Source organism: Kogia breviceps, chromosome 3 (genome assembly GCF_026419965.1).
Source record: "Kogia breviceps isolate mKogBre1 chromosome 3, mKogBre1 haplotype 1, whole genome shotgun sequence".
In the NCBI taxonomy this organism is placed as follows: Eukaryota; Metazoa; Chordata; class Mammalia; order Artiodactyla; family Physeteridae; genus Kogia; species Kogia breviceps.
This window is the reverse complement of record NC_081312.1, coordinates 188252339-188279758: the sequence shown is the minus strand read 5'-3', so window position 1 is coordinate 188279758 and position 27420 is coordinate 188252339. Positions and strand designations below refer to the sequence as shown.

Below are 27420 nucleotides of genomic sequence, written 5' to 3'. Positions count from 1 at the left end.
TTGTCACCCACATCCTCTGCCATTCATCTTTGCTCAAGAATTCAACCACCTCCTACATACTGATAGCTCCCATATATAGATATATCTCCAGTCCAGAATCTCTCCTGACACCCAGATTCATATATTCAAATGACTGGACATCTATACCTATAGGTGAAAGCAAATCCCCCATCTTTTCCCCAAATTGTGTTCTTCCCATGTTTGGTAAAGGTTACTAACAAGGTTAGCAACTAAGGTTACTTAGTTGTCAAAGCTAAAACACCAAAACGAAAACAAAAATTCATACTCTCTCTCACCTCTTTCTCATAGCCAACATCCAATAACTCACCAATTTCTGATTCTATTTCCCAATCATTTCTTGTATTTGCTCTTCCTCTTCACCCACACTGCCCCTGTATTAGGTCAAACTCCAATTACTTTCCTCTGAATCATGGTAATAGCCTAATTAATCATCCACTCACACATTTTCTAGTGAGCCAATCTGCTTATATCTCTTCCTGTTCAAAACTCTTCAGATGTTCATGTTACCCAAATGAATATGCATACAGAAGTTCTTGGTAAGAGACGTGAACAAGCAGAGATGCTCATGGGTCTGTCCTTCTCCCAGGAGTGGTAGGAAGGGAGCTGAGAAGAGTTCAAAGATGCTGAGTTGGTGGGAGAGGAGAGCAGTGCAAGGCAGGAGAGGTTCAGGAGAAATGGAGCTCTTTATGAGGGCTCGGGTGTAGACTGGCCTTGGGGCCAAGGGCTTAAACACAGACAAGATGGGTTGTTCTTAAAGTCTGAGTGTGGCTCAGTTTGGGTTGCTAGCAAAGGAGACCAGTTGGATATTTGGGACAGAAATCCTGGGCAAGAATAATGAATGTGGAAATGCTGGAATACCTTTTAAAGCTAATAATAGATAAATAGGCAGATTTGGAGTTGAAGTCCATATGAATACAGGACGCAGTTTACACGTAATAACAGCACTGATAGAAATGTTATCTATACAAAATGGTATCTCACCAATGATAATATTAAATTCATCATATTTTTAATGATGATTGAGATTTAACCAGTATCTCTAACACCCTTCTCTAGGAAAAGGAAAGACTTTTGGCATGTTTTTACCTATTACCTTCCACTCCCTAACATGCTTTCCAAATCATCTGGTAGTTTAGATTCAGATTGTTACTGTGACAACACCATCTGCTTTCATTTTACTTTATGCCATTACTTTTAAAGAAATTCTTTCTTAATAATCTGACAAAATTTGAAAGCCATATTACCAACACAAATTCATACTTAGCTATAAATTCTAATGATTTATTTGTTCATTATTGTTTCTATAACTCATGTTATTCTCTTCCTTAGAATCTTCTGTTTTGCTGGAAAACATTGTAAAGTAATTTTTTTTCAAAGAAGACCCCTGGGGGATAACTTTCCTGAGTGCTGACATTTCTAAAGGCTCAATGTCTTTATTCTGTCCTTAGTCTACTCTCACTGGAATGCTAGTTTTGCGGGGTATAGAATTCCAGCATAAAAAGTGTTTTCCTCTAAAGACAGTAAAGGCTTTGTTCCTTTTTCTTGTAGAATTTATTGTGAATGATGTTAAGCCTAATACTGGTGTGATTCTTACTCTTACGTAACTTTTTCCTTTCCTTTAATTTCTGGAAACACCAAATTTAAATTTGTGTCCAGGCATAGATAACTTCTTTTTCCCGGCACTAAATGGAACTTTTCAATCTGAAGACTAGGGTCTTTCTTCAACTCTTCAGCTTACAGAAACCACCCCACCACCCTTTAAAAAAAAAAGACTGTTTCTTCTTTTCAATTGCTCTCTTTCTTTTTGTGTGCTTGCAATCCCTATTTAGTTTTTACTTTTACTTTACATTTTTAGCTATTAATTAGACCTTATCATCCAGATAATTACATAGTCATATTCCAGCATCACACATAACCTAGTATTTATCTTTTATTAAATTTATTGTTTTGTCAAATATATTTTTAATTTCCAAAAGTTCTTTCTTAATCTATGAATATTTCTTTTTTATTCAGGCTTTTTGGGCCTAGTAGTATCCCTTGGGTCATTCTGAGGACATTAATTTTAAAAATTTAATGTTATCTTCTGTTCTTTTTTTTTCTGTGTGTGTGTGTGTGGTACGCAGGCCTCTCACTGCTGTGGCCTCTCCCGTTGCGGAGCACAGGCTCCAGACGCACAGGCTCAGCGGCCATGACTCACGGGCCCACCCGCTCTGTGGCATGTGGGATCTTCCCAGACCAGGGCACGAACCCATGTCCCCTGCATCGGCAGGTGGAGTCCCAACCACCGCGCCACCAGGGAAGCCCTATCTTCTGTTCTTTACATTATCTCTTTCCTCTGAAGTTAGTTCTGCTTATTAATCTTGGCTTGCCTCTGATACCATTAACCTTCCTTAAAGATAATTAAGATCCTTAAAGATATTAAAGATTCCTTAAGGAGATTAAGGTCTTTCTTATAAAATATCCTTAAAGATATTCTTTAAGGATGTGTAGCAATATTTCTCCAGTAGGCTTCTTTCTTGCTCCCTACATAATATCATTTATATTTTGCATTTAAAAAATTTCTTTGGACCTTATATAATAGGATTATATTGTATGTCTGCTTCTGAAACTTGTTTTTTTTTTTTGCTCGGTATGTTTATGTGATGTATCGATATTGATGAACACATTGCTGAAATACATTCATTTTTCACTGCTGCATTGTATGACATGTTATGACTGTACTATCATCCTGTTGTCCATTTTCCTGTAGGTTGACATTTGAGGTGTTTTTATTTTTATTTTTCCTTTTTTGTTGTTATAAAAAAATGGTTCCATTAACCAGTTTGTAATAAGTCTTTTCTACTATTGCTATATATCACAATTCACTTTTTACAAAAGATTACTTCTAGTCACAAATATTTAGAAAGATAGAGGCATGTTAAATTTATTACAGGAATTAAATGCTTTAAATAAAAATACTTTAGATAAAAATACTCAACAGAGAGAAATATCTCTAGCAACAAGGATCTTAAAGGGAAATCCCTAAACCTATAGGAAAAGAAATTTAAGTGAAGATAACAGAAATGGGCTGAAAAGAGATCCTCAAAGAAAATAATAAAATTTACAAATGAAGAGCTAAAAGACTTCAGAAATTTCCAGTTCAGTCTTTTTTCATATAAGAATTTTATCCATAGGTTTTATGTCCAGTCTTTATTGACAGATAAGAAAAGTGGGATTCATGAAATTATGTGACTTTCTCAAGGTAACAAAGAACTTAGTGATTTTTCATTGTAGTAATTCAGACAATAAATAACATAGAAGTCATCTTGAGCTTCTGAAAGTAGCAGTAATGCAATTTTCTTTTCACCCAAGAGATAAGAACAGTCAACTTTCCTCCCCCTAATTTACCTGGGGTAGTTGTTTTGATTGCACCAGCCATGTAGAACATGGTAATAAGCACTGCCATCTTAGCCCAGTTTCATTTTACATATAAAAACTGACCAGGAGAAGGTATTGCTCAAAAATTAGTTTGGCACAAACGTTCAGCACATTTTCCCCCCAGATAAATCTGACCAAAAAGAAGTGAAAAGCAATTAGTGACCTGTGGTGATATTATTCAATATGGAATTAGAGATTCTAGAATGGATTGATTTGCAGTCTCTTCTCACCTTTGCATTCTGGATGCAGGGACAGAGGGCCCAAGCTGCACTGGCCTTCACGTCCGGGTGAGGATTTTTTAGTAGGGACCACAACAAACGAACTCCGTCTAAGTGATCAATTATCCTATTGTGAAACAAAAAAACAGAGGTAGAGACTGTAATTAGTACATGAAAATAAAAATGTAAACGGCCTATCTATTCACACAATTATAATTATTTTTTCTCCTTTTGACATTTTGCTTAGCTATTTTTTTTCAAAACTTTAACAACAGCAGGGACATAACATGCTGTTGAGTTGTCAGCTCTCTGATTTCAGTTTTAAACTCGTTGACACAGAAAGCAAGCTCCATGATAGTTACGATTCACATAAACTGAAAATCAAACCATGTAATTCTTTAATTAGCTGTATACAGACTGTTACCTAAATGTAAAAATACTGGTTTCTTTCATATAGTAACATCTAAATACTTTCCAAGACAAATATTTATGGCTCAAAGCTGTGCAGTTACCTTTTCTATTTGGTCTGTGTTTAACTGACTTACCGTACTGCATGACACAGTTTAACCTCTTCCAGTACTAATCTAGCACTAGGAATTAAAATCAGTACAACACACTGCATCCTTTGTGGGGCACGAATAACACATAACTTGTTTTCCATGTGCTCCCTTCCCAGCAAGACCAACATTGCAGACTGTGTTATAGTTACTTAAACACACTATAATCAAAGTATCTTCTTGACTAGCTGAAAAATGAATTAGCATCAGAGTCATCTCCACGCCATCTGTCTTCTGTTTATATATCAATCAGTCCAGGGAGCATAACCTTGCATTAAGGTCCATCAAGTACTTGCAGTTGAGAAGAAGGTCAAACAAAACTTAATATCCTTTACAAACATGGCTTTGTTCAGAAAGATAAACTCAGAGCATATGCAAAAAGATAAAGAACATCAAAATTCCTTTGATTTTGAACCTCAAGTTGAGTTAAATACACGTAGTACTTAGCCACAGATAGAATAAATACTACTAGCTTGGCACCATTCAAATTTTTTCTTGAAAATTGACAGTAAAAAACTACATTTCTTGATTATCTGAGTATGCCAGGAAAAAAAGCATGTATTATTCCAAAGGTTCCAAGTTGGATATGTTTTCCATAACCTTATAAAACAGTTGGTAATGCAAAGAGTTTATAGTAAGATATAAACTATCTCTTTAAAAGATGATCTTTAATAAGAAAAAAGCACATTGAGAAAGTATTTTAACCCAAAGTTTAACTAAATAGCTTTCTAAAACTAAAGCTTTCTGTCTGTATCATGCTGAGGGAAAATAAAAGTTTAATTTCTTGATTTATAGAAACTATAAAGAAAGATACTGAACACACTGTACTTCACAATAAAGGAATTACTTTGCAAAATTAAAAAAGCTTACTGGTTTACATATGCCACAGAAAATGTAATTAATGGAGATCCTTGGGTCTCTATTTTTTCACATGCAATTTCTAAAAGAACAATAGTGAATGTTAATCCATCCCACTCTCTCACTAATGTAGTAGGGATAGTTGCATTGGAAATATTTAGCCATACAATGAGGGACATAGCTTGTCACCAGAGTGGAAGTCATCTGGATGGCACATATTTTCAGTTAAAAAGAGGCATAATTCAACTCTGGATCCCCCCAGGAAAAATTTCACAATTAGCAATAAACATTCACTATTCATTCTAAAACCAGATGTACTGTCCTTGACCGTCACCCCAAACCCTAGGCAATTCATCAGCTGCTGAGTTACAACAGATGAGGACTGTGACCCCATTACAGATGTCTTAAAAGACAGCACAGTACAGAGTAAGTACATTCGATGAGGAAAACATTTTTAAAAAACATTTGCAAACACAGGAACTAACAAAGTCATGGGTAGCAAACTTCAGAGTTTAACTTTGTCCCTCCATCTCCCTCATCCTCTGTATCGAGTCATATACTGTGGATTTTCTTCAAATAACTCAAGTATCTCCCCCTACTTCTCTGTTCTCCCTGCCAGCATCCTAATCCTGGTGTCTACTACCTCATATCAGGATTGTTACAGTAGTTGCCTAACTTGGTTTTATGTCTCCAGTTTCTCTCAATTCCAGTCCGTCCCATAAATCCCTGGGAAGTTCATCTTGCTGAAGGAGTTCTGAGAGCTTCCGCAGTATCTCCTTGCCAGCAGGGCCCCGGGGACATGCATTCTGTCCATCACACCACCCAGCACGTTCAGTCGACGCTTGGTGAACAGTTCACAACTGAGAGGTTCCTCCCAGGAGACAGTCTCCGACAGCTCCCCGCTGCCCGCGTGGTAGTCACACCCCAGTTCCTGAATTCAGTATTTAACATTTCCAATGAGCTGGTTTATTCCTCCAAACTCCCTGCATTCAGGTGTTTGCTCATAAAACTCTTTGGCCATCTACTAAACACTAAGTGCTTGCTAAGCATACGGAAGTGACAGATACAGTCAATTCTTATTACTCAGGGTAGTTCGCTGTATAAAGTCACTGCAAACAGTGAATTTGTAGATATCGAATCATTGCTCCTAGGGGAATATAAAGTTTTGTTCCTAAGAGCCTCTGGTGAGAATATTTTCATTAACTTATCAATACATAATCTTGTTTTATGTGTGTTTCTGTTTAAAGACACCTTACTTAACACACATTGTTGATTCATTAACACTGAACCCACGGGCAATCCAATACACACATTTTCTCTGTAAGGCACATCACAGCCCTCTTGCATTTTGGCACTATGCTTGGGGGCCATTTTAAACAGGAAGATCACCAGCTCAAAGCATGAAAATGCAAAAAACGTGGCACTAAATACTGTGAAGACGACACTTGTTTACAAAATGAGAGCGGAACCAAGAAGGCAGAGTGTGGTCCTGTTCAACCCCAGCTGGAAACATGTGCACCAGGCAACTCAGATTTTTCGTGGGTCCACACGTGTCCGTGAATAACTGCAAAAGTGCTATAAGGATTAACTGGGGGGATTACAAATACATTTTAGCAAGGATATGAATACACAAATACTGAATCTGCAAATAATGAGGATTTTAATTGTCCTATAGGAAACTGTAGTCTAGCGAGTGTGTTAAAGAGACCATAATAATCTATTCTGGTGAATGCTATAATAGATGCGGGCATGCGGTTCCCTGTGAACACAGAGGGCAGACACCGTTAACTCACAAGCCACAGAAATTCTCCCAGGACCAAGTCTTTGCCCTGCCATCTCCATCTTCTGCTTCAACAATCCATACTTTAAGGTCTACCATAAGACCTCTCCCCAAGTCCTCTGGCTTCTCCCTCCTCTGAGATTCTTTTGAGCTTTGCTGCCCTCGTTTCTAGCACTCATAACACACTGCTTTGCATTGTAGGCAGGTGCATGTGCTTCTTATCTCCCCAAGTGCTGTGTAATCTGCTTGACAGCAGGAATCTGCTATCGCCCGCCATGCTTAGGGCAGCTCCCGCAGACAGTGAGTATTGGTTAAAAATGGACCTGAAACAAGACAGCCTTTGCCTACTCCTTTTTTGATGAATCAAGAATCTCTCCCAACACAAATACATTCATTTTTAACCTCATACTTGGAAAGTGCATGTTCAAATTCAAAATCTAATCAGTAAATGTTTCTTTGGAGTTGCCTCTAAGTTGAAAGTGCATTTTCCTAGAACTTCTTTACAACTTTATTGCTTTTTGAGTACACAACGCTGGGCTTGTAGGTGGTATTCATTACATCACTGCCCATTTTCAGTGGGTCTATCTCCTTTTGTATAGTTCTTTAATTTAATTAGCATCTTGCTCTGAATTCACTTCCAGCAGTATGTTAACTCTTTCTGTTTTTATTGTCAATAGAATTTTACATTAATACTTTGATATTATAAAAACAAAACTATATGTTTCCAGAATCTTCAACTTTATCATAGAAATCAAACTGTGTGGCTGACAAAATAACAGCTCTTGAAAGACAACTACATATTCATATTCTGGCTCTTAAAAACAAACAAACAAACAAGACACGGCTGCTTGTTACAGTCCTCCGTGTCTTTTGTTCTATTACCTCTTGTCAGGATTGTTAACAAGTCTGGCTGGCTGGCCTGCCCACTGAGGCCACATATATGAACAAATGTGAACAGTTTGCACCCACACAGCCAGCATGGCTGAGGTTGCAGTTTCTTCCTGGCAATGCCAATACATCTATTTTGAAACCATAATTTTGCATCTTTTCTAAAAATTTCACAATATTTGCTGAAAATAATGCTGATAAATGCTATATGGCTCAACCTAAATGTGGTTAGCCTAAAGGAACATGATGTTCTTAAGCCACATTGTAAGATGCAACTGAAATCTATAGGTTTTAAAACCAAGTTGGCAATTCCACAAAAATGGAAACATAAATGGATGTCAGAATTAATAATCCCTGTGAAAAACTATGATTAGAAAAGAATTTTACATTTTCATAAAAATTCTCAGAGTTTTAATGTTTATATCTCTGTGTATTCTTTTAAAGAGGCTATGGGAGACCAAATTGGGAGAAAAGATGTGAATGCGGCAGCCTCTGGAAATGCATGTCAAGTGTGTCCCGGAATTCCTTGGCTTTGGTAGAGTAGAAGGATAGATAGTCTATCCTTTCATAGTTGTGTAAGCACTATGACAGAAAAGCTTTCAAAACTTATTCATTCATACATACAGTTATTCATTCATATGAAAAGTTGTGCATTCCCAACAATTTTTGAGGTCCAGCTCATATTCAAATATTCCCATTTCTTTGTAAAACTTTCTTTAGAGCTTTTTAAAAAACAAACAAAACTTAGATTCAAAAGGGATCATACACTGTATTTTTGATATATCTTTTTAGTCGCTTTTAATCTAGAACATGTTTATGCCATTGACTCTTTTAAGAGATCAGGACTCTTGTAGAAAGTCCCACAGTTTGAGTTTGGCTGACTGCTTCCTCAAGGTGTTGTTTGACTTTCCCCTCTTTTCTCTGTACAGACCTTCCTTGACTTATCCATGGGGCTGTGTCCTAATAAACCCAGCACAAGTGGAAAACACATTTAACACACCTAACCTACCGAACATCACAGCTTAGCCCAGCCCACCTTAAACATGCTCAAAACACTTACATTGGCCTATAGCTGGGCAAAATCATCTAACGCAAAGCCTATTTTATAATAAAGTGCTGAATATCTCTTGTAACGTATTGACTACTGTACTGAAAGTGAAAACCAGAATGGTTGATGGGTACAGAATGGTAGTGAGTGTTTGAGTTGTTTACCCTCCTAATCACATGGCTGACTGGGGCTGCAGCTCACTGCCACCGCCCAGCACCACAAGAGAGTATTGGACTGCATATCCTACTAGAATTAAAACAGACCCAAATAAATGGAGATATACACCATATTAGTGGATTGGCAATCTCAATATTGTTAAGATTTCTACTCTTTCTAAATTGATCTATAGATTCTTAACAACAATTATTAAAATTCCATAAAGCTTTAAAAAAGATTTAGACAAGATGACTCTAAAATTTATATATAAATGCAAAACATCTAAGATAGCCCAAAGCATCTTAAAAAGTTGGAGGACTTAACACTCTTATTACAAAGCTATAATAATCAAGATAGTGTGGGACTGACATGAGGATAGAAAAATAGATCAATGGAAAAAGGAGTTCTGAAATAGATCTGCTAATATACAGTCAATTGAATTTCAACCAAGGGACCAAGCTAATCAACTGAGAAATCGTGTTTTCAGTAAATGATGCTAGATCAATTGACTATCATATGAAAAAATTAACTTGGACTCCCCTTTCCACACCACACTTAGAAACTAGTTTGAGGTATATCATATAGTACACTAGCCATGAAAGTAAAATTGATAACTTTAACTTCATCAAATTAAAACTTTCCGCTGAAAAGACAGCCTTCATACTGACTGGGAAAAATCATTCCACAGCACATAAATCGAACAATGGATTTGTATCCAGAATATGTGAAGAACTTCTTCAAACTGCCAAAAAAGATAAACAATCCAAATTTAAAATGGACAAAAAACTTGACTAGACTACAAAATAACATATATACACATGAAATAAGCACATGGAAAGTTATTCACCATCGTTAGTTATCAGGGGAATGCAAATGAAATCTACAATGACATACAATTTTACTGTTAGAAGGGCTAAATTTAAAAAAAAAAAAAAGAGCAACATTAAATGTTGGCACCAATGGGAATGTAAAACTGTACAACCACTTTTGTATACCATTTGGATGTTTCTAATAAAGTTAAACTTCTACCCTATGACTCAGAAATTCCAAACCCCAAACAGGGCAAAACTAATCTATAGTGATGGAAATCAGAAGGTGGTTGCTTGGGGTGGGAGAGGAGATTGACGGGAAATAGCATGAGTGCACTTTCTTGGGTGAAGGACATGTTTTATATCTTCTTTTGGCTGGTGGTCATATGCGTGTATACAATTGCTACAACGCATCAAACTGAGCAATTAAGTGTTAAAATAACCTATAATTTTGAACAAAAAAATTCAGATGAAAACCAACACATATTATATGCTTCCATTTGTTTCCAAATAGAAATAAAACTATTTAGGGAGGCATTCTCAAATATAAAATGATGCAAACAGAGTAAGATATGAATTACCATAAAAGGCAAGAGAAGGGCTCTCCCCAGACTGCAGGGCAGTGGGCACTGGGGGGCCGTGATAGGACAGGCAGCCCGGGTGTTTGTAGGGTGATGATGGTATTCTGCTTCTTGGCTTGGGTGGCAGGTACATGAGTCCTCCCTTTTCAAGAATTTACTAATGTGTACGTTTACATCATGCACCTTCCTTTATGTATATTATATTTCACAAGTTAAAAGTTTTAAAAATGTGTTTTAACTTCATTGTAAACACACACACGTACTCACACACACAGGAAATAGTACTGAAAAGCCAATTTATTCAGCTATGGAACTAAGCACACATCACAACTGGATGGATGAGATATATAATGTGGATGAATAAAATCCACACAATCGTCAAATTAAACATCCCCAGAGCTTGTTTTAAAATGAGAAAACTAAGATTCAGAAGATTCAATTATTCACATAATTAATTTTCATTTGGCATTTCAGTATCTCAGTTAAATCCATATGCTTTTAAAAGTATACAGATGAAAAACAAATTAAAAAATGTAAAAGGAAGGAAAAATGTTCTTATTGATACAAACATATAAAACATATATTCTATTTTATATCTTGCATAAACCCTAAAATGTCACAAGGACTGGTTTTGTGGTAAATGAAATTTCTGGGCAACCACAAAGAGATTAAATCTCTTTTGTATGCAAACAAGCATAGCTTTATTTTTTTCCCCCTTTTTAAAAAGAACAGATAAACCCAATGTAAAAAAAAAACTATGTAAATACAACATAATTATGTTTAAACCACAGAAGACAGGAAATTTAGAGTTATAGATTCCATGGTAAGTTTTAATTCTATCCTTGTGTATATGTTTTATAAAAGAGTCTTTCATTACATGATCACATAACACTGGACTATGTAACAATCAGTTCAGCAAATGTTTGTTTTACAACGTGTGGAAGGAAAATATTTTACAGGATAAATTGTAGGAAATTAGTCTATTATTTAGGTAAACTGTCATGTAAAACTTCTTAGAATCTTGGGTATTTACAGAATATTAATAGAAACATTTTTTCTCGATTATTTTCTAGAGAACATGAAATTTAATTCTTTTGTAGTCAGGCACTTATATTTGAAAGCTGACCTTCAGGTTTAAGGTTATTCTGAAGTAATGAAAAACTTAGGACATTAGAATTTTAGCGTGTTTTGAATCACGTATGCTAGGAGTTTTGTATTAAAGACACAGTAGAGACTGAAATAAATCATGAGGATCTACAAGTTCCTAAGAAGTCTAAAAAACAGCCCTTATTATCACTATTGGTATTTGCTAGGGTTCCTGACAACTCATATATCTGAAATTTGACTTTTTCAAGAGGAAAAGCATTTATCCTGATTTTCCTGTATTAACTATATTTCAGGTTAACCAAATGGTTAGCAATCAACTCTAAGATAAACCTAGTAAAAGTATTAGATTATAAAGGTAAAGAAAAAATTCTCACGCCCTCCAAATGAAAAGCTCAAATAACTCACAAAAAAACATGAATTCGACTAACATCAGAATTTTCTCCAAAAAGGTATGAAGTAAGACAACAATGGAGCAGAATTTTTCTAATTCAAGAAAGAAAGTGGGAACCAAGAATTTTATATCTAGCAAAGCTGTCCTCTAAGTATTTATAGGAAAATAGCTTCACTAGATATAAACATGTGCTTCTGAACAGCAAAAGCAACAATCAACAAAATGAAAAGGCAATCTATGGAACAGGAGAAAATATATGCAGTCCATACACTTGATATGAAGTTAATATTCAAAATACATAAGGAATTCATACAACTCAATAGCAAAAAAATAAATAAATAACTCAATTTTAAAATGGGCAAAGGAACTGAACAGGCGTTTCTCCAAAGAAGACATGCAAATGGCTAACAGGTATATGAAAAAATGCTCAACAGCACAATTCATCAGGGAAATCCAAATCAAAACTACAGTGAGATATTGCCTCACTCCTCATTGGAAAGGCTCTTATTGAAAAGACAAGAGATAAAAAATATTGGCAAGAAGTGGAGAAAAGGAAATCATTGCACACTGTTGGTGGAAATGTAAACTGGTATAGTCATTATGGAAAACAGTATGGAGGTTCCTCAAAAAATTGAAAATATAACTATCATTTGATCTAGCAATCCCATTTTTATGGGTATATATCCAAAGGAAATGAATTCAGTAGCTAGAAAAGATATCTGTGCTCTTATGTTTATTATAGAATTATTTACAATAGCCAAGATATGGAAACAACCTAAGTGCCCATTGACAGATGAATAGATAAAGAAGTTGTGGTATATTTATACAATGAAATATTATTCAGCCTTAAAACAGAAAGAAATCCTGCCATTTGTAACATGGGTGAACTTGAAAGACATCATGCTAAATGAAATAAGCCAGACACAGAAAGTCAAATATTGCGTGAAATCACTTACATGTAGAGTCTAAAACAGTTGAACTTAGAGAAACAGTGATTCGAATGGTGAAGGGGCTGGGAGTGGAGGAGATGGGGAGATGCTGGCCAAAGGGTATGAAGTTTCAGTTATAAGATGAATAAGCTTTAGAGACCTAGTGACCAGCATGGTAACTGTATTAATAATAATGTATTGTATACTTGAAATTTGCTAACAGAGTAGATTTTAAGTGTTCTTGCCATACACCAAACAAAAAAGTATCTTTGTGAGATGAGGTTAATTAGCTTGGTTGTTGTAATCATCCCACAAAGTATACTTGTATCAGAACACCATGTCATACACCTTAAATATACATAATGTTTAAATTTGTCAATTATACCTATATAAAGCTGAAAAAAAGAAAGGTAGTTTAAACATATAAAAACTTAGGGCATTCTGTACCCATGAGCCCTTTTTGAAGATTCTACCAGGGGATGGGCTCCAAAAATTAAACTATGACTGTAAAACCGCAGCAAAAACTGATAATAAGTATATGTGTATATATGTTTGTTGGTCTAAGATTAAAACAGGGGCAGGGTCAAGGGTAGAATAGTAATGTCCAAATTTTACATGTTATGACAAAGTAGAAACAATGCACTTTAAAGTGGCGAGGATAAGGAAGAGGGAAAGAGAAAAATGAAATAAGCCCATTGATTACTATATAGACAATGGGTGGGAGTTAAAAGATACCAGCAAGAACTGAGAAACTAAAGAGCAAATAACTACATAACAGAAAGGAGAAAGCAAGCATTAGAAAAATGTACAGGTACAAAGACAGTGACTAGAATGAAATAAAAATGCAAACTTTTCTAAATAACAACAACAAAAAATTAAAGAGCAAAGATTACAAATCTTACAGAGAAGAGCAAATATAAAAGAATATGAATAATTATAAAATATTATGACATTGTTGAGAACAAACATCAATGAGTGTGAATGGGTTTAGCTCACTTATGAAAAATATTTTTAGCTTGGCATACAAAGCAAGACCCATCTATATACTGTATGAAAGGGCACACCTAAAAGAAAGTGGTTCAGCAAAGACTAAAAATAAAAGGTAGACCAAGATATTTCAGGAAAATGGAAAAAATATGAAAGCAGGGGTAAAGATCCTTATATCAAAGTAGAAATATCAAGCCCAAACTCATTAAACATGACAAAGAAGAGCTCTTGAAAAATTAAAATCCACAATTCACAATGATTAGAAACATTTATGCACCAAATAATATAGTGCCTACTTTTAAGAAGCAAAATCTACATGAGTTCTACGAAGACATAGGCAGAAGCACACTAATAATTTTAATACACCATTTTCAGTATGAGACAGATCAAATGCATGACAAATAGAAAGTAGAGATAGAAGGCTTACATAACTTAATAAAATAGATCTTAAGAATATACATCAGGACTTCCCTGGTGGCGCAGTGGTTAAGAATCCACCTGCCAGTGCAGGGGACACGGGTTCAAGCCCTGGTCCGGGAAGATCCCACATGCCGCGGAGCAACTAAGCCCGTGTGCCACAACTACTGAGCTTGCGCTCTAGAGCCCACGGGTCACAACTACCGAGCCCACGTGCCACAACTACTGAAGCCCTCACGCCTAGAGCCTGTGCTCCGCAACGAGAAACCACTGCAATGAGAAGGCCACACACCGCAATGAAGAGTAGCCCCTGCTCGCCACAACTAGAGAAAGCCCACGTGCAGCAACGAAGACCCAACACAGCCAAAAAAAGAAAGAAAGAAATTTATTTAAAAAAAAATATATATATATATGTATATATATATATATACATCAAACTCTACACTCTATTGAAAGAGGATACATCTTCACCCCAAGCACCTATAGATGCTTTGTAAAAATTCATCTTATATTGAGTCGTAAAGAAAACACCAGTAAGTTCCATTAAAAAGTGGAAATAAAACACTGACTAAACTGCAACATAGTAAGAAATATCTAACAAAAACAAAAAATAAAAAGGTCCCTCTTTGTGGAATTAAAAAAAAAAATTCTATTAAACAACACCTGGCCTAAAGGGAAAATATAAACTGAAATTAAAGAACTTCTTAAAAATAATGATAATGAAATCACTATGTATCAGAATGTAAAAGGGACATTTAAAGAAGTGTCAAAGAAAAACTCATAGGACAAAATATTTTTATTATTAAAAAAAGAGGGAATTCCCGGGCAGTCCAGTGGTTAGGACTCCATGCTTCCACTGCAGGGGGCCCAGGTTCGATCCCTGGTCAGGGAGTTAGGATCCCACAAGATGCATGGCACAGCCAAAAAAAGAAAGAAAAAAAAAGAATAAAAATCAGTATCTTCTCAGTTCAAAAAAATTAGAAAAATAGTTACAAAATAAACTCAAAAATGGCAACATGGAATAAATATAAAAGAAATTTATGAGGTAGAGAATAAAAAACCAGTATATCTAATTAATAAAACTTTTTCAGAAAAAAATCAAAATAGAGAAACTATACTAGATAACTAGATCATGGAAAAAACAGGAGAAAGCTCACAAACACAAATATAAAATGACAAGTGGAAAACAACCACTGAAATGAGACAAAATTTTAAAATAAGACATTGTTTTGCAGATCATTATTTAAATAAATTTGATGATCTAAATGAAGTTGATCATTTTATAAGGAAATGCAGATTGCCAAAATTGACCCCATCAGAATGCATAAATAGATTAGATTTCATAGAAGAACTAGAGAAAACTAGTAAAGAACTAACAGAACACACACATACAGAGTAGGCCCAGATGACTGCACAGTATAATTCTATCACAACTTTAAAGCCTAGGGCTTCCCTGGTGGCGTAGTGGTTAAGAATCCGCCTGCCAACGCAGGGGACATGGGTTTGAGCCGCAGTCTGGGAAGATCCCACATGCCGCGGAGCAACTAAGCCTGTGCACCACAACTACTGAGCCTGTGCTCTAGAGCTGCGAGCCACAACAGCAGAGCCTGCATGCCACAAACTACTGAAGCCCATGCGCCTGGAGCCCGTGCTCTGCAACAAGAGAAGCCACCGCAATGAGAAGCCCGTGCACCACAACAAAGAGTAGCCCCCGCCCACTGCAACTAGAGACAGCCTGTGCACAGCAACGAAGACCCAACCCAGGCAAAAATAAATAAATTAAATAAATTTTAAAAAAACAACAACTTTAAAGCCTAGATGGTCCCATTGCTCAATAAATTATTCCAGAGTATTGAAATGAAAGAAAACTTCCTAATTCCTTTCGTGAAGCAGGTATAACATTGATACCTAAATTTGATAAAGATAGTTGTTAAAAAAAAGGAAGGAAAAGAAAACTACAGACCAATATAATTCAAGGATATCATTACAAAAATACTAAATAAGATTAGCAAACAGAATCCTACACCACATTAAGAAAATAGTACATCATGACCAAGTGAAACTTGTTCCCAGAATGCAAGGTTGGTCCAGTGTTTGGAAACCCATTAATATTATTCAACATATTGATAGATATAAGGGAAAAAATCATAATGGAGTGTACAGAGCATAATCTCCATAAATGCTTAAAGAGGGATTTGACAAAATTCAATACCCGTTTCTGATTTTAAAAACACTCTTTAAAAACAGAAATTGAGAGATTTTTTAAACTATGATAAAATATATATACTTTAGTCCTCAAGACATTATTTTACATAATAGAACACCACTAGAGGCATTTCTACTAAAATCAGGAACAAGGCAAAGAAGCTATCTCCATTACTATTCAACACTGCAGTAGAGAATTAGCTAATGAAATTAGACAAGAGAAAGCAATCTAAAGAATAAGAATTTATAAAGAAGAAATAAAACTTTCTTGGGAATATCCTGGAGCAGAGTTCAGCAATTTTTTTGTAAAGGGCCAGGTAGTAAGTATGTCTTTGTGGGTTATTTGGTCTCTGTAGCAACTACCAACTCTGCCATTGTAACATAAAGGCCACCAAAGACAATATATAAATGAATGAGTGTGAGTATGTTCCAATAAAACTTTAATTACAAAAACAGGATTTGGCCCATGTGCTGTAGTATGTCAACAGTTGTGCTAGAGAATCAACAATAAAGTGAACTCAAACAATAAGAGAATTCCATTAGGTAGCCACATAGAGAATTAATACACAAAATTCAATAGCGTTCATATAGACAATCAACTGAAGCACATAATGGCAGTAAAAAACCATTTATACCACCAACGAGGAAGATTAAATACTTAGGAATGAACTGAACAAAAATGCACGAAATCCACATACAACAATCTTCAAATTTAAAAAAACTAGACTTCAACAAATGAAAAGTTTCTATAATTTCACTATGGTTGTGTAGGATGTTGAGGGAAGCTGGGTGAAGGGTATGTGGGAACTCTCTGTACCGTGCACTCTATACTTTTGCAACTTTTCTGTAAGTCTTACGTTATTTCAAAATAAAAGTAAAGTTGGTGGGAATGTAAATTGGTGCAGCCACTGTGGAGAACAGGATGGAGGTTCCTTAAAAAACTAAAAATAGGGCTTCCCTGGTGGCGCAGTGGTTGAGAGTCTGCCTGCCGATGCAGGGGACATGGGTTCGTGCCCTGGTCTGGGAAGATCCCACGTGCCGCGGATCGGCTAGGCCCGTGAGCCATGGCCGCTGGGCCTGCACGTCCGGAGCCTTTGCTCCTCAACGGGAGAGGCCACAACAGTGAGAGCCCCGCGTACCGCAAAAAAAAAAAAAAAAAAAAAAAAAAAAAAAAAAAAAAAGCTAAAAATAGAGCTAGCATATGATCCAGCAATTCCACTCCTGGGTATACACCCAGAGAAAACTCTAATTCGAAAAGATATATGCACCCCTATGTTCATAGTAGCACTATTTACAATAGCCAGGACATGGAAGCAACCTAAATATCCATCAATGGATGAAAAGATAAAGAAGATGTGGTACATGTTTAAGATGGAATGCTACTCAGCCATAAAAAAGAATGAAATAATGCCATTTGCGGCAACATGGATGGACCTAGACATTGTCATACTGAGTGAAGTAAGTCAGACAGAGAAAGACAAATATCATATGATATTCCTTATATGTGGAATCTAAAAAAAATGATACAAATGAACTTATATTTACAAAACAGAAACAGTCTCACAGACATAGAAAACAAACTTGTGATTACCAAAGGGGAAAGGAGGGGAGGGATAAATTAGGAGTTTGGGATTAACATATACACAATACTATATATAAAATAGATCATCAGCAAGGACCTACTGTATAGCACAGGGAACTATACTCAATATTTTGTAATAACCTGTATGGGAAAATAATCTGAAAAAGAATATACATATATGAATCACTTTGCTGTACACCTGAAGCTAACACAACATTGTAAATCAACTATACTTCAATTAAAAAATAAAAATGAAAAAAATTTTAAAAGAAAGTAAAGATCCTGAGGTGTGGAAAAGAAATTTTAGATATTTAAGTTCTCAGCATCAATACTTTTTAATTGTTTGAAATGTTATAGTATCTTATGAGAAAGTTGCACTCCTCAAAACACAAACGTTAACTGTTTTTTGCAATGTTGATGGGATTTTTATATACTTGAAGGCCAAATTACCTCCAGATGAATTCTGTACGTATCAAATGGACATTAAAAAGTCAACAAGAAAAGAAAATTCAGCATGAATAAATCTACTTTTTCATGAACCTACTACGTTGGGATACCTGTTGCTCCATGTTAGTTCCTAGGGAAGGGTATAATTAATATGAAACTGTTTATACTGAGTCTTTGAAAGCAGTAGTCTGATGTACTGAGAAAAGTCAGTAGAGTTTTATGAAATCATTGTCTTAAAAATCATTTTGGAATCAGTAGCCAAACTGTTATTATTACAATGCTTCTTATTCTTACTGAGAAATAGATATGGGAAGAAAACGGTGCATACTAGCACACAGAGTTAATAAAACTCTGCTCTGAGTATGTATGTTCATCCTCACATGCAACCTAAGCTTTAGCCATAGCCACAGACATTAGGTGTCATTAAAACATAAAACTGCTAATCATTAAAACAATTTCCTAACCTATGAATTATTTAAGCCTTACACAAGGCAAAGTTATTTCTCATTTCCTTACCATTTAACTTAAAGCTTGAAAACTCAATAAATCCTGCAAATCTAGCAATAATAGCCATGTCTGGTATATGATGCCAAATGTAATGCTGTTTGGATTCTTACCAACCTCAAAACACTGTTTTCTAAAACTGACTTTGTGTGTTTCTAAAACCATCTGTGGGAAAACCATCTTCACAAATACAAAAGGGTTCATCAACCTCCGTGTTACACAAGAAGCAACGGTTTAGTCTTTATCTCATGAGGCTTTGTCATAGAATTTGACACTTTTGATCACTTTCTCTCCTTAAACACTCTCTTCCCTTTGTTTGCTCAGTGACCCAGTCTTCTGGCTTCCCTCACAACTCTGGCTGTTCCTTCTGCATTTCTTTATAGGCACCTCTTCTCTGGTCCATTCATTCTCCTTAAAAGATTGGACGCAATAGGATTCTGTTCTTGTCCTTCTCTTTTCCCATTCTTTCTCTTCCTCACAATCTCACATATATTCATCACTTAAGTTACCAAATACTCATAATGCTATATGCCCAGCCCGCATTCTATGCTCAGCTTTAGACATGAATGAATATCGAATTGACTAGTTGCCATCACCACAGAGACGTCCCATGAGAACCTCAGTGTGTACCCGACGGAACTGAACTCAACATTCACTTAGTGCACAAGAAATGTTTGCTGAGTGCTTACCCTGAGCCTGGGACTGGGTTAGACAATGAATATATCATGACGAACAAATTGACTTTGTTTCTCCCCTAGTAACGTTCATTCTGCCTTCACCAGTCCTCCAGCTGAATTCCCTATAACAGCAAGTGGTACAATTATCCATCTAGTCACCCAAGTCAGAAAGCTAAATATCACTCATGACTCCCCCCTCCTCTTTACAACTCGTGCTCACTCACTCACCTGGTCTTATCCATTCTCTCCCTTTATTTCTCTTTACTCTGTCATTTTTTTTTGTTCTTTAGTATAATATGTTCCACAGGCTTAGTTTAAACCACCTTCACCTCTGGCTGGCAGTGATCTCCTAAACAAGCTTCTCTGTTTCAGGTTATGCTTAAAACCCTTTAAAAACCTTCAACTGACTTTAAAGCAAAATTCAAACTTCGCATGATGCATAAAGGCCTGAATTATAATTGCCTACTGACATGCCTATGCCACACCCTCAAAGCTCCTTGACTGCAGCTGAGAGGATCCCATTTAGGGTCCTCTTGTTCTCGATTTATAGCAAGTTAAATAACATGATGAATTTGATATAAGAGAAACACAGGGGACTTCCCTGGTGACGCAGTGGTTAAGAATCCGCCTGCCAATGCAGGGGACAAGGGTTCGAGCCCTGGTCCAGGAAGATCCCACATGCCACGGAGCAACTAGGCCCGTGCACCACAACTACTGAGCCAGCGCTCTAGAGCTCATGAGCCACAACTACTGAGCCCACGTGCCTAGAGCCTGTGTCCTGCAACAAGAGGAGCCACTGCAATGAGAAGCCCACGCACCGTGATGAAGAATAGCCCCTGCTCGCCGCAACTAGAGAAAGCCCGTGCGCAGCAACGAAGACCCAACGCAGCCAAAAATTAATTAATTAATTAATTAATTATTTTTAAAAAGAGAGAAACACAGAACGAAGGGACTCCTCTACAGATGAGTACAGATACTGGACCTTCTGACTTTTTTTTTGTATTTATGTATTATTGGTTTAAATTGTTATTCATTAAAGCTATTGCTACGTGAACGATACTAGCCAACATCTACCTAGCATTATCATGTATCAAGCATTTTACATATATTAATTCACTCAACCATTACAACAATCCAGTGAGATTGGTACCATGACTGTCCCCATTTTATGTATTTGGTAGCCAAGGCACCAAGTAGTTTAATGATTTGCTGAAGGAAACATAGTGGGTAAGTGGCGAGACTGGTATTCCAGGCAATGGTTCCAGAATCTACACTCTTGGCCATTATACACTACTGTTCAGAATACAATGATATTGTGCAAGGTACTAAACAAGAACTTTAACTTTTTTAAAGATAATACATATTCATCATACAAATCATATAGAAAATATAAAAAAGAAAGTAGAAAATATCCCAAATCCTACCATCCAGAAATAATCATTGTTAACAGCTAATATAAATTATTCCAGGTATCTCTTTACGCCTACAGCTACATAAAGGATACATGGATAGGTAAGAGAGATCGATAAATGGGACTTCCTGGTGGTCCAGTGGGTAAGGCTCCACGCTCCCAATGCAGGGGACCCAGTTTCGATCCCTGGTCAGGGAACTAGATCCCTCATGCATGCTGCAACTAAGAAGCCCGTGTGCTGCAACTAAAAATCTCACACGCTGCAACAGAGATCCCGTGTGCCACAACTAAGACCCAGCGCAGCCAAAATGAATGGATAAATATTTTTTAAAAAGAGAGAGAGAGATAGAGATAGATAAACGGATGGATGGATGGATAGATTAAATTATGTTTTAAATACTATCTATTGATTTATTTATTGCGAGATAAAATGTGCACACCTACCCATCCACCCTTCTCTTTTTGTCAGTTGTATTATCATATTATCGTTATCAATATACATAAAGTATAGGTGATTCCCCTAATGACAAATCCCCCACTGTTTTGATTGATTACTGGCTATTTTAATCAAAACCCTCCAGCTCATCCGAGGGAACAATGTGGCTCTGTAATTCACGCTTTGGTCACCCTGTGTTATTTATATGTGGGCACATTTCACTCTTCCGTCACTTGTGCACACCAGTTCTAAGAGATGACACCATTCCGTACTCTCCAGCGTTCCCCCAACTCTCCCAAAGAAAAGCTTTCAGCCTTCAGGGCCACTTACATCATACTCTCGGGCTCTACTGCACAGGCACCGACCGCCTTTGTGACATTGACAAGTAGAGCTCGGTTTGTGCTCACGAGGAGGTCCACGAGTGGCTGGACGCCGCCACGTTTGCGGACGGTGACTCTGCCCTCGGGCTCTCGGCAACACTCGCCCAACGCACCGACTGCGTTCACGAGCACGTCCTCGGGCTGGGCCGTTAAAAGTCCCACCAAGGCTTCAATGGCTTCGTACTCCCGCAACCTGAGTTCACCACAAGCAAAAGAGGGTGGGAGGGGAGGGAAAGAAGCGAACAGCATTATTTTTGGTATAAAGGTAGCTGATAATAATGTCAGTGATAATACTGATAGCTAAAACTTACTAAATGCCGACCGTACGCTCATTCCATCTTCACAGCCACCCTGTGATATGGCCGCTGTTACAACCCCGCTGTCAAAAGGCTAATCTGAAGCTTGGTAAACAGTGAAGTCAACATCCACGCCCGACCTTCTGTGCCCTTAAGTGCCACACTGTACAGCCCCTAAGACGCTGCAACTGCTTCCAAATCTGAGTGTCGACAATCCCACTGCGCTAAGGGATTTCCCTCAGGCTACAGGAACTATTTTACACGGACAAAGCAAAATAAACCTTTTTGTGTGGTAAACAGAACATGTGAGTTTCTTGTTAAAGAAAGTCATCACCCTGAAACGGGAAAGAGTTGCCCCAGAACAGCCATCATAGAGTGTGTAAACTCTAAAAATATATAAAAAGATAAATTCAAAGATTAAAATCAATCAGATGGTCATAAAGTTTACAAATACTTTAAAATTCAATGAAATCGTATTTGAAAATGACTACCCTTTAAGACTAACCTGGTTAGTTGGCATTGAGCTGACTCATTTATCTTTAGAAAAAGAAAAAGAATAAAACCACTTCCACCTCTAAAGATTCTGTGGGAGACTCATTCCCTCACCTTGATAGGTCTCTGCAGGAAATATCTGGGATACTTCTCGTTTACCTGGCTGCCCACATGCAAAACAGACCATTGGCACAGTGACGTATGTCAGCACCCCCTTTCTCCTACTGAGGCACAAGAACCCTTGTCGCGTGGCGGGATGGGAAGAATCTCTTAACTCTTCCAACTTAGTCCAGAATGTACAGCTTTGAAAACTATACGAGTAGCATCAGAATCAACTCTATTAAAATAGCATGAAAACAGAAGAATGTGTTTTGATGGCCATATTTTAACACGGAACATTGAATGCCTTCTCTTACTTGGTCACATTCTCTTTGCTGATGGAACATTTCCATATGGCCCCTGTGACAGCGGCCAACCGTTGCTTGTTGTCAGTGTTACTGAGGAGAGAAGCCAGGGGTTTGAGTCCTCCACGCAGCCGAACCAGGTCACGGGTTTCCTCGTCTTCTGCACACTACACAAAAGCCAAATCAGACGCTGTCACTGATCAAGGCGTATCAAGCTTTCGGTGACTGCTAAAGAGGCTGTCATTCTAGTAGCTATGAAACTTCTTTTCAGAGAGTATCATTTTCTGAAGGAGGCTTCAAGTAAAATACAATTCTCGTCTATACTGGCAGCTATCTGACAGTGTCGCTCTTCCTTTACGGGGTTTTGGCAATGTCTAGAGGTTTCTACATACTTGGCAATCCTCCCAAGCCGGTTCTGGGGTAGCCCGGGCTTCTACCAAGACAGACGCAGAGGTTGGTAAGGAACCTAGAATACCACAGGCATGGATGGAGGATTTCTGCAGTGATGTAACCCAGAGCCTTGGGAAAACATAGTAGAGAAGATGGACGAGTGATGGGGATTCAGTCAGATCTTTAATGACCCCCCAAATCTAAGAAGTGAGGAATTTCCCCAACAGAGTTTCTATGCCCAGAGCAGTGGGTTGTATCAACAGCAACTGATATGTTATTCAAACATTTTTATCCACATGCTTGTGTCAACCTTTGAAATAAATACAGGCTGCATAGATGGTCCCAACAGATGATCCTTCCCAGTTTACAGAGCCAAAAGATGACAAGTTCAGCACAGGTTTGATATGGCACAGGTATTCTAAGTGTGCAGCTGTTCTCTAAGGCCATGAGCCGCACATCATGCATCATCCATGGGGCCCGACAAGAAATCCTCATCACAATGCATCTCACAGCACCTGCCATGTTTACCGTCTATTAGTGACTTCCCGTTCTGGCTCAACCGCAACTTTAAAAAATTAATCACGATTTCTAGCTGACCCTTAAAATATACTCATATGAGGCATATATACAAGCCAAAGGGAACTCTTGTACAGTGTTGGTGGGGATGTAAATTGGTGCGGCCACTGTGGAAAACGGTACGGAGGTTTCTCAATAAACAAAAAAGAGAACTACCATGTGACCCAGCATTTCCACTCCTGGGCATATATCCCAAAACAATAAAAATACTAATTCAAAAAGATACGTACACCCCAATGTTCATGGCAGCACTATTCATGATTGCCAAGAAATGGAAACAACCCAAGTGTCCATCAATAGATGAATAGATACAGAAGAAGTGGAACATGTATATATAATACATAATGGGATACTACTCAGCCATAAGAAAGAACACAATTCTGCCATCTGCAGCAACATGGATGGACTTGGAGGGCCATCCCTGTACTGAGTGAAATAAGTCAGAGAAAGATAAATACTGTATGCTATTGCTTACATGTGGAATCTAAAAACTACAGCAAACTAGTGAATATAACACAAAAAGCAGACTCACAGATACAGAGAACAGACTAGTGATTACAGTGGGGAGAGAGGGGAGGGGCGCCATGGGGTCGGGGAGTGGGAGGTACACAGACTACTGGGTGTGAGACAGGCTCGGGGATGTATGTACGACATGGGGAAGACAGCCGATATTTTGTAATAACCGTAAATGGAAAAGTAACTGTTAAAATTATATGAAAATTAAAAATAAAAAAGACTATTACATATCCCTGTTATGAGTGAGCTGTGTCCCTCAAAACTCAGATGCTGAGGTCCTCACCCCTGTGCGTCAGAATGTGACAGAGGTAACTATGGTTAGATGAGATCACTGCAGCGGGCTCGAATCCAGAACGCCTGGTGTCCTTCTAACAAGAGGGTATTAGGCACAGAGGAAGGACCATGTGAAGACAGAGGGAGAATGACAGGGGAGCATGAAGACATCCATCTACAAGCCAAGGAGAGACTCCTCAGAAGGAACCAACCCTGCTGACACCGGATCTCAGACTTCCAGCTCCCAGAACTGTGAAGAAACAGGTTGCTGTTGTTTAGGCCACCCAGCGTGTACAGTTATGGCCGCCGCAGAGAACTCCTGCGACCCTCTGCTGACTGACCCGAACCCCTCTCTCACTCCATCTTTCTGGCACGTTCTCTCACTTCGCACATTTTGAGATGCATTCTTCCAGGAGATCTACTCTAACTAGGTAGAAAGCGGTGCTGCCAGTAGCCAGCCAAGTATGGATTTGTCAAAGCCATCTTTTCTTCCCCCCTACCATTCAATTCTGTTTTTTATGTGTACTATGAAACTTGTAACCCACAAAAAGTTAATGAAGATGAAAATAAGCAAATGAATAAAAAGATAAAACAGGCATACGCACACAACACACACACACTCATGCATCTATCTTGTCTTGCTGGGAGACATATTTCCCGAGACCACTGTGTTTGAATAGGATATATGAAAGGCGATATAGAGGCACCATGTCCATATCTGGCTATTTTACACCAAAAGTACATCATTTTAGCAGGCAGAGACATGTAAGTGTCTTACGGAATTGTAAGTAATCAGACATGCTGGGGCAGCTTTCTCTCTGACATTTAAAGGCATCTGCCATTACCACAGGACAGTGGTTCTCAGACCTGTGCGTGCAGGACAATCCCTAGGGGTTCTTGTTAAACACGCAGACTCCTGAGTCCCAGCCCCAGAGAATGGGGCCTCGCGCCAGCACCTCGCGCCCCGTGGAGAAGAGCCCGCTGTACCTGGCAGATGGCCGTGGCGCAGCACTCCTGCAGATGCTCATTTCCACTGCTGAGGTTCTTCACCAGATTTTCAATGATCCCCTCAGCTTTGATGGCCGCTCGGTAGTTCTCCTAGGACAGTAAACTTTAATAGTTACATATCGCAAAAATATGCATAAATGTAAGTGTCTATTCACACATTTATTAACAACTACACTGACAAAACTTTCTTAGTAAATAAACACCACAGTCGAAGTTTAACACACCGTTATAACAATAAGAGAATTTAGTCAACATTTTCAAATACAGATCATCCAGGTATCAATGTAATTAATTTTCCATTAGTTTGATCTTCTCTTTCAAATAGAAGGGTGACTTCTTAAAAAAAAAATTCCTTAGCAGTCATGTTAACCTTAAAAGTTATGTTTCCGGGGCTTCCCTGGTGGCGCAGTGGTTGGGAGTCCGCCTGCCGATGCAGGGGACGCGGGTTCGTGCCCCGGTCCGGGAGGATCCCACGTGCCGCGGAGCGGCTGGGCCCGTGAGCCGTGGCCGCTGCGCCTGCGCGTCCGGAGCCTGTGCTCCGCGACGGGAGAGGCCACAACAGTGAGAGACCCGCGTGCCGCCAAAAAAAAAAAAACAACACCTATGTTTCCTCTAAAGAAAGTCAAGGTGAAGGAGATCAAGGGAAGCAGAGCTGGCCTGCACACCTGGGAGGCACATTCCTGCAATGTCCCCACCACCGGGATTAGCGTGCTTTCCTGAGAAGTCCTGAGTAACCGAGCCAACAAAGGGATGCCCCCCGCTCTGCGAATGGCGTCTTTATTCGCGTGGCTTTTGCTGCAGCTCCACAGCGCCAGTGCCCCGCAGCGGGCCGCCTCCCCATCGCAGGCCTCGTACAGGCTCGGCTGGGCAGCTTCTGTGGAGTGCTGCCTCCCGTCAAGCAGAGCGACCTACGGGAACAGATCAATGCAGCCTAAGAGGGAATCTTGGAGATAAGACTTAACCCACCCCGCAACCGCTGCACGGCTGCTGCCGAGCTCACCTTCCTCAGAAGTAAGAATCCTTTAAGAAATTAACTTTCGTACCACACAGCAGTCAAAGAAACAAACAGAACCTTCGAAACACCTTCCTCCAGATCTGGGAGCTTTTACATTTCCTTCCCACAAGGAATTCAATCCCCCCAAGAGAGTATTTTCTTAAAACAGCTCTAACATTTACATTAGTAACATTGTAAAGCACACCCTCATCCCTGGTATCTCAGAAAAGTAGGCTCCAGAAAGCCAGGAGAACTTTCCAGTGAGAGCTGAATGTCCTGAACGCTCTTAAAACCACGAGGCCTCTTTGGAGGACATGGCCCTCCCCCTGCGCTACAGAAACCAACTAAACCAGACGCACAGCAGCCAGGATCCTTTCCCTCCTCTGCAGTAACCAAAGTCTCTGAAGCCCTTGAGGGAGAGGCAATTTGCATGCATACGGCAGGGTGGCTGCAGAGGAAGTGAAGCCAGGCTTCCCAGAGCTGTCTTAATCCCACGCATAACCGGAGACCAGATCCCACGATACTGCCCACTTAACCACGGCCACCGTTCAGAAGGCAGGAGCCCGGACTGAGTCACGGATTCCTAACTCCGAACTCCTGGAGGGAGGACACTGATTTGCATCAGGAGGACACTCATGTCTAATTAGTTGTGGCCCAAGGACGGG

The 27420-nt window shown here is 38.5% G+C and overlaps 1 protein-coding gene across 2 annotated transcripts in view; it reads right to left on the bottom strand.

The window, feature by feature from the left end:
- The window catches only part of ODAD2 (outer dynein arm docking complex subunit 2), a 228434-nt gene that overhangs the window by 153373 nt on the left and 47641 nt on the right, over nt 1-27420 (bottom strand). For both annotated transcript variants that reach the window (XM_067030599.1, XM_067030598.1), the window contains exons 12-16: nt 26427-26669; nt 25741-25851; nt 23011-23165; nt 21757-21999; nt 3669-3783 (exon numbers count right to left, since the gene is read on the bottom strand). In XM_067030599.1, the coding sequence (XP_066886700.1) occupies nt 3669-3783; nt 21757-21999; nt 23011-23165; nt 25741-25851; nt 26427-26669 (867 nt within the window). The remainder of the gene's footprint in view (nt 1-3668; nt 3784-21756; nt 22000-23010; nt 23166-25740; nt 25852-26426; nt 26670-27420) is intronic.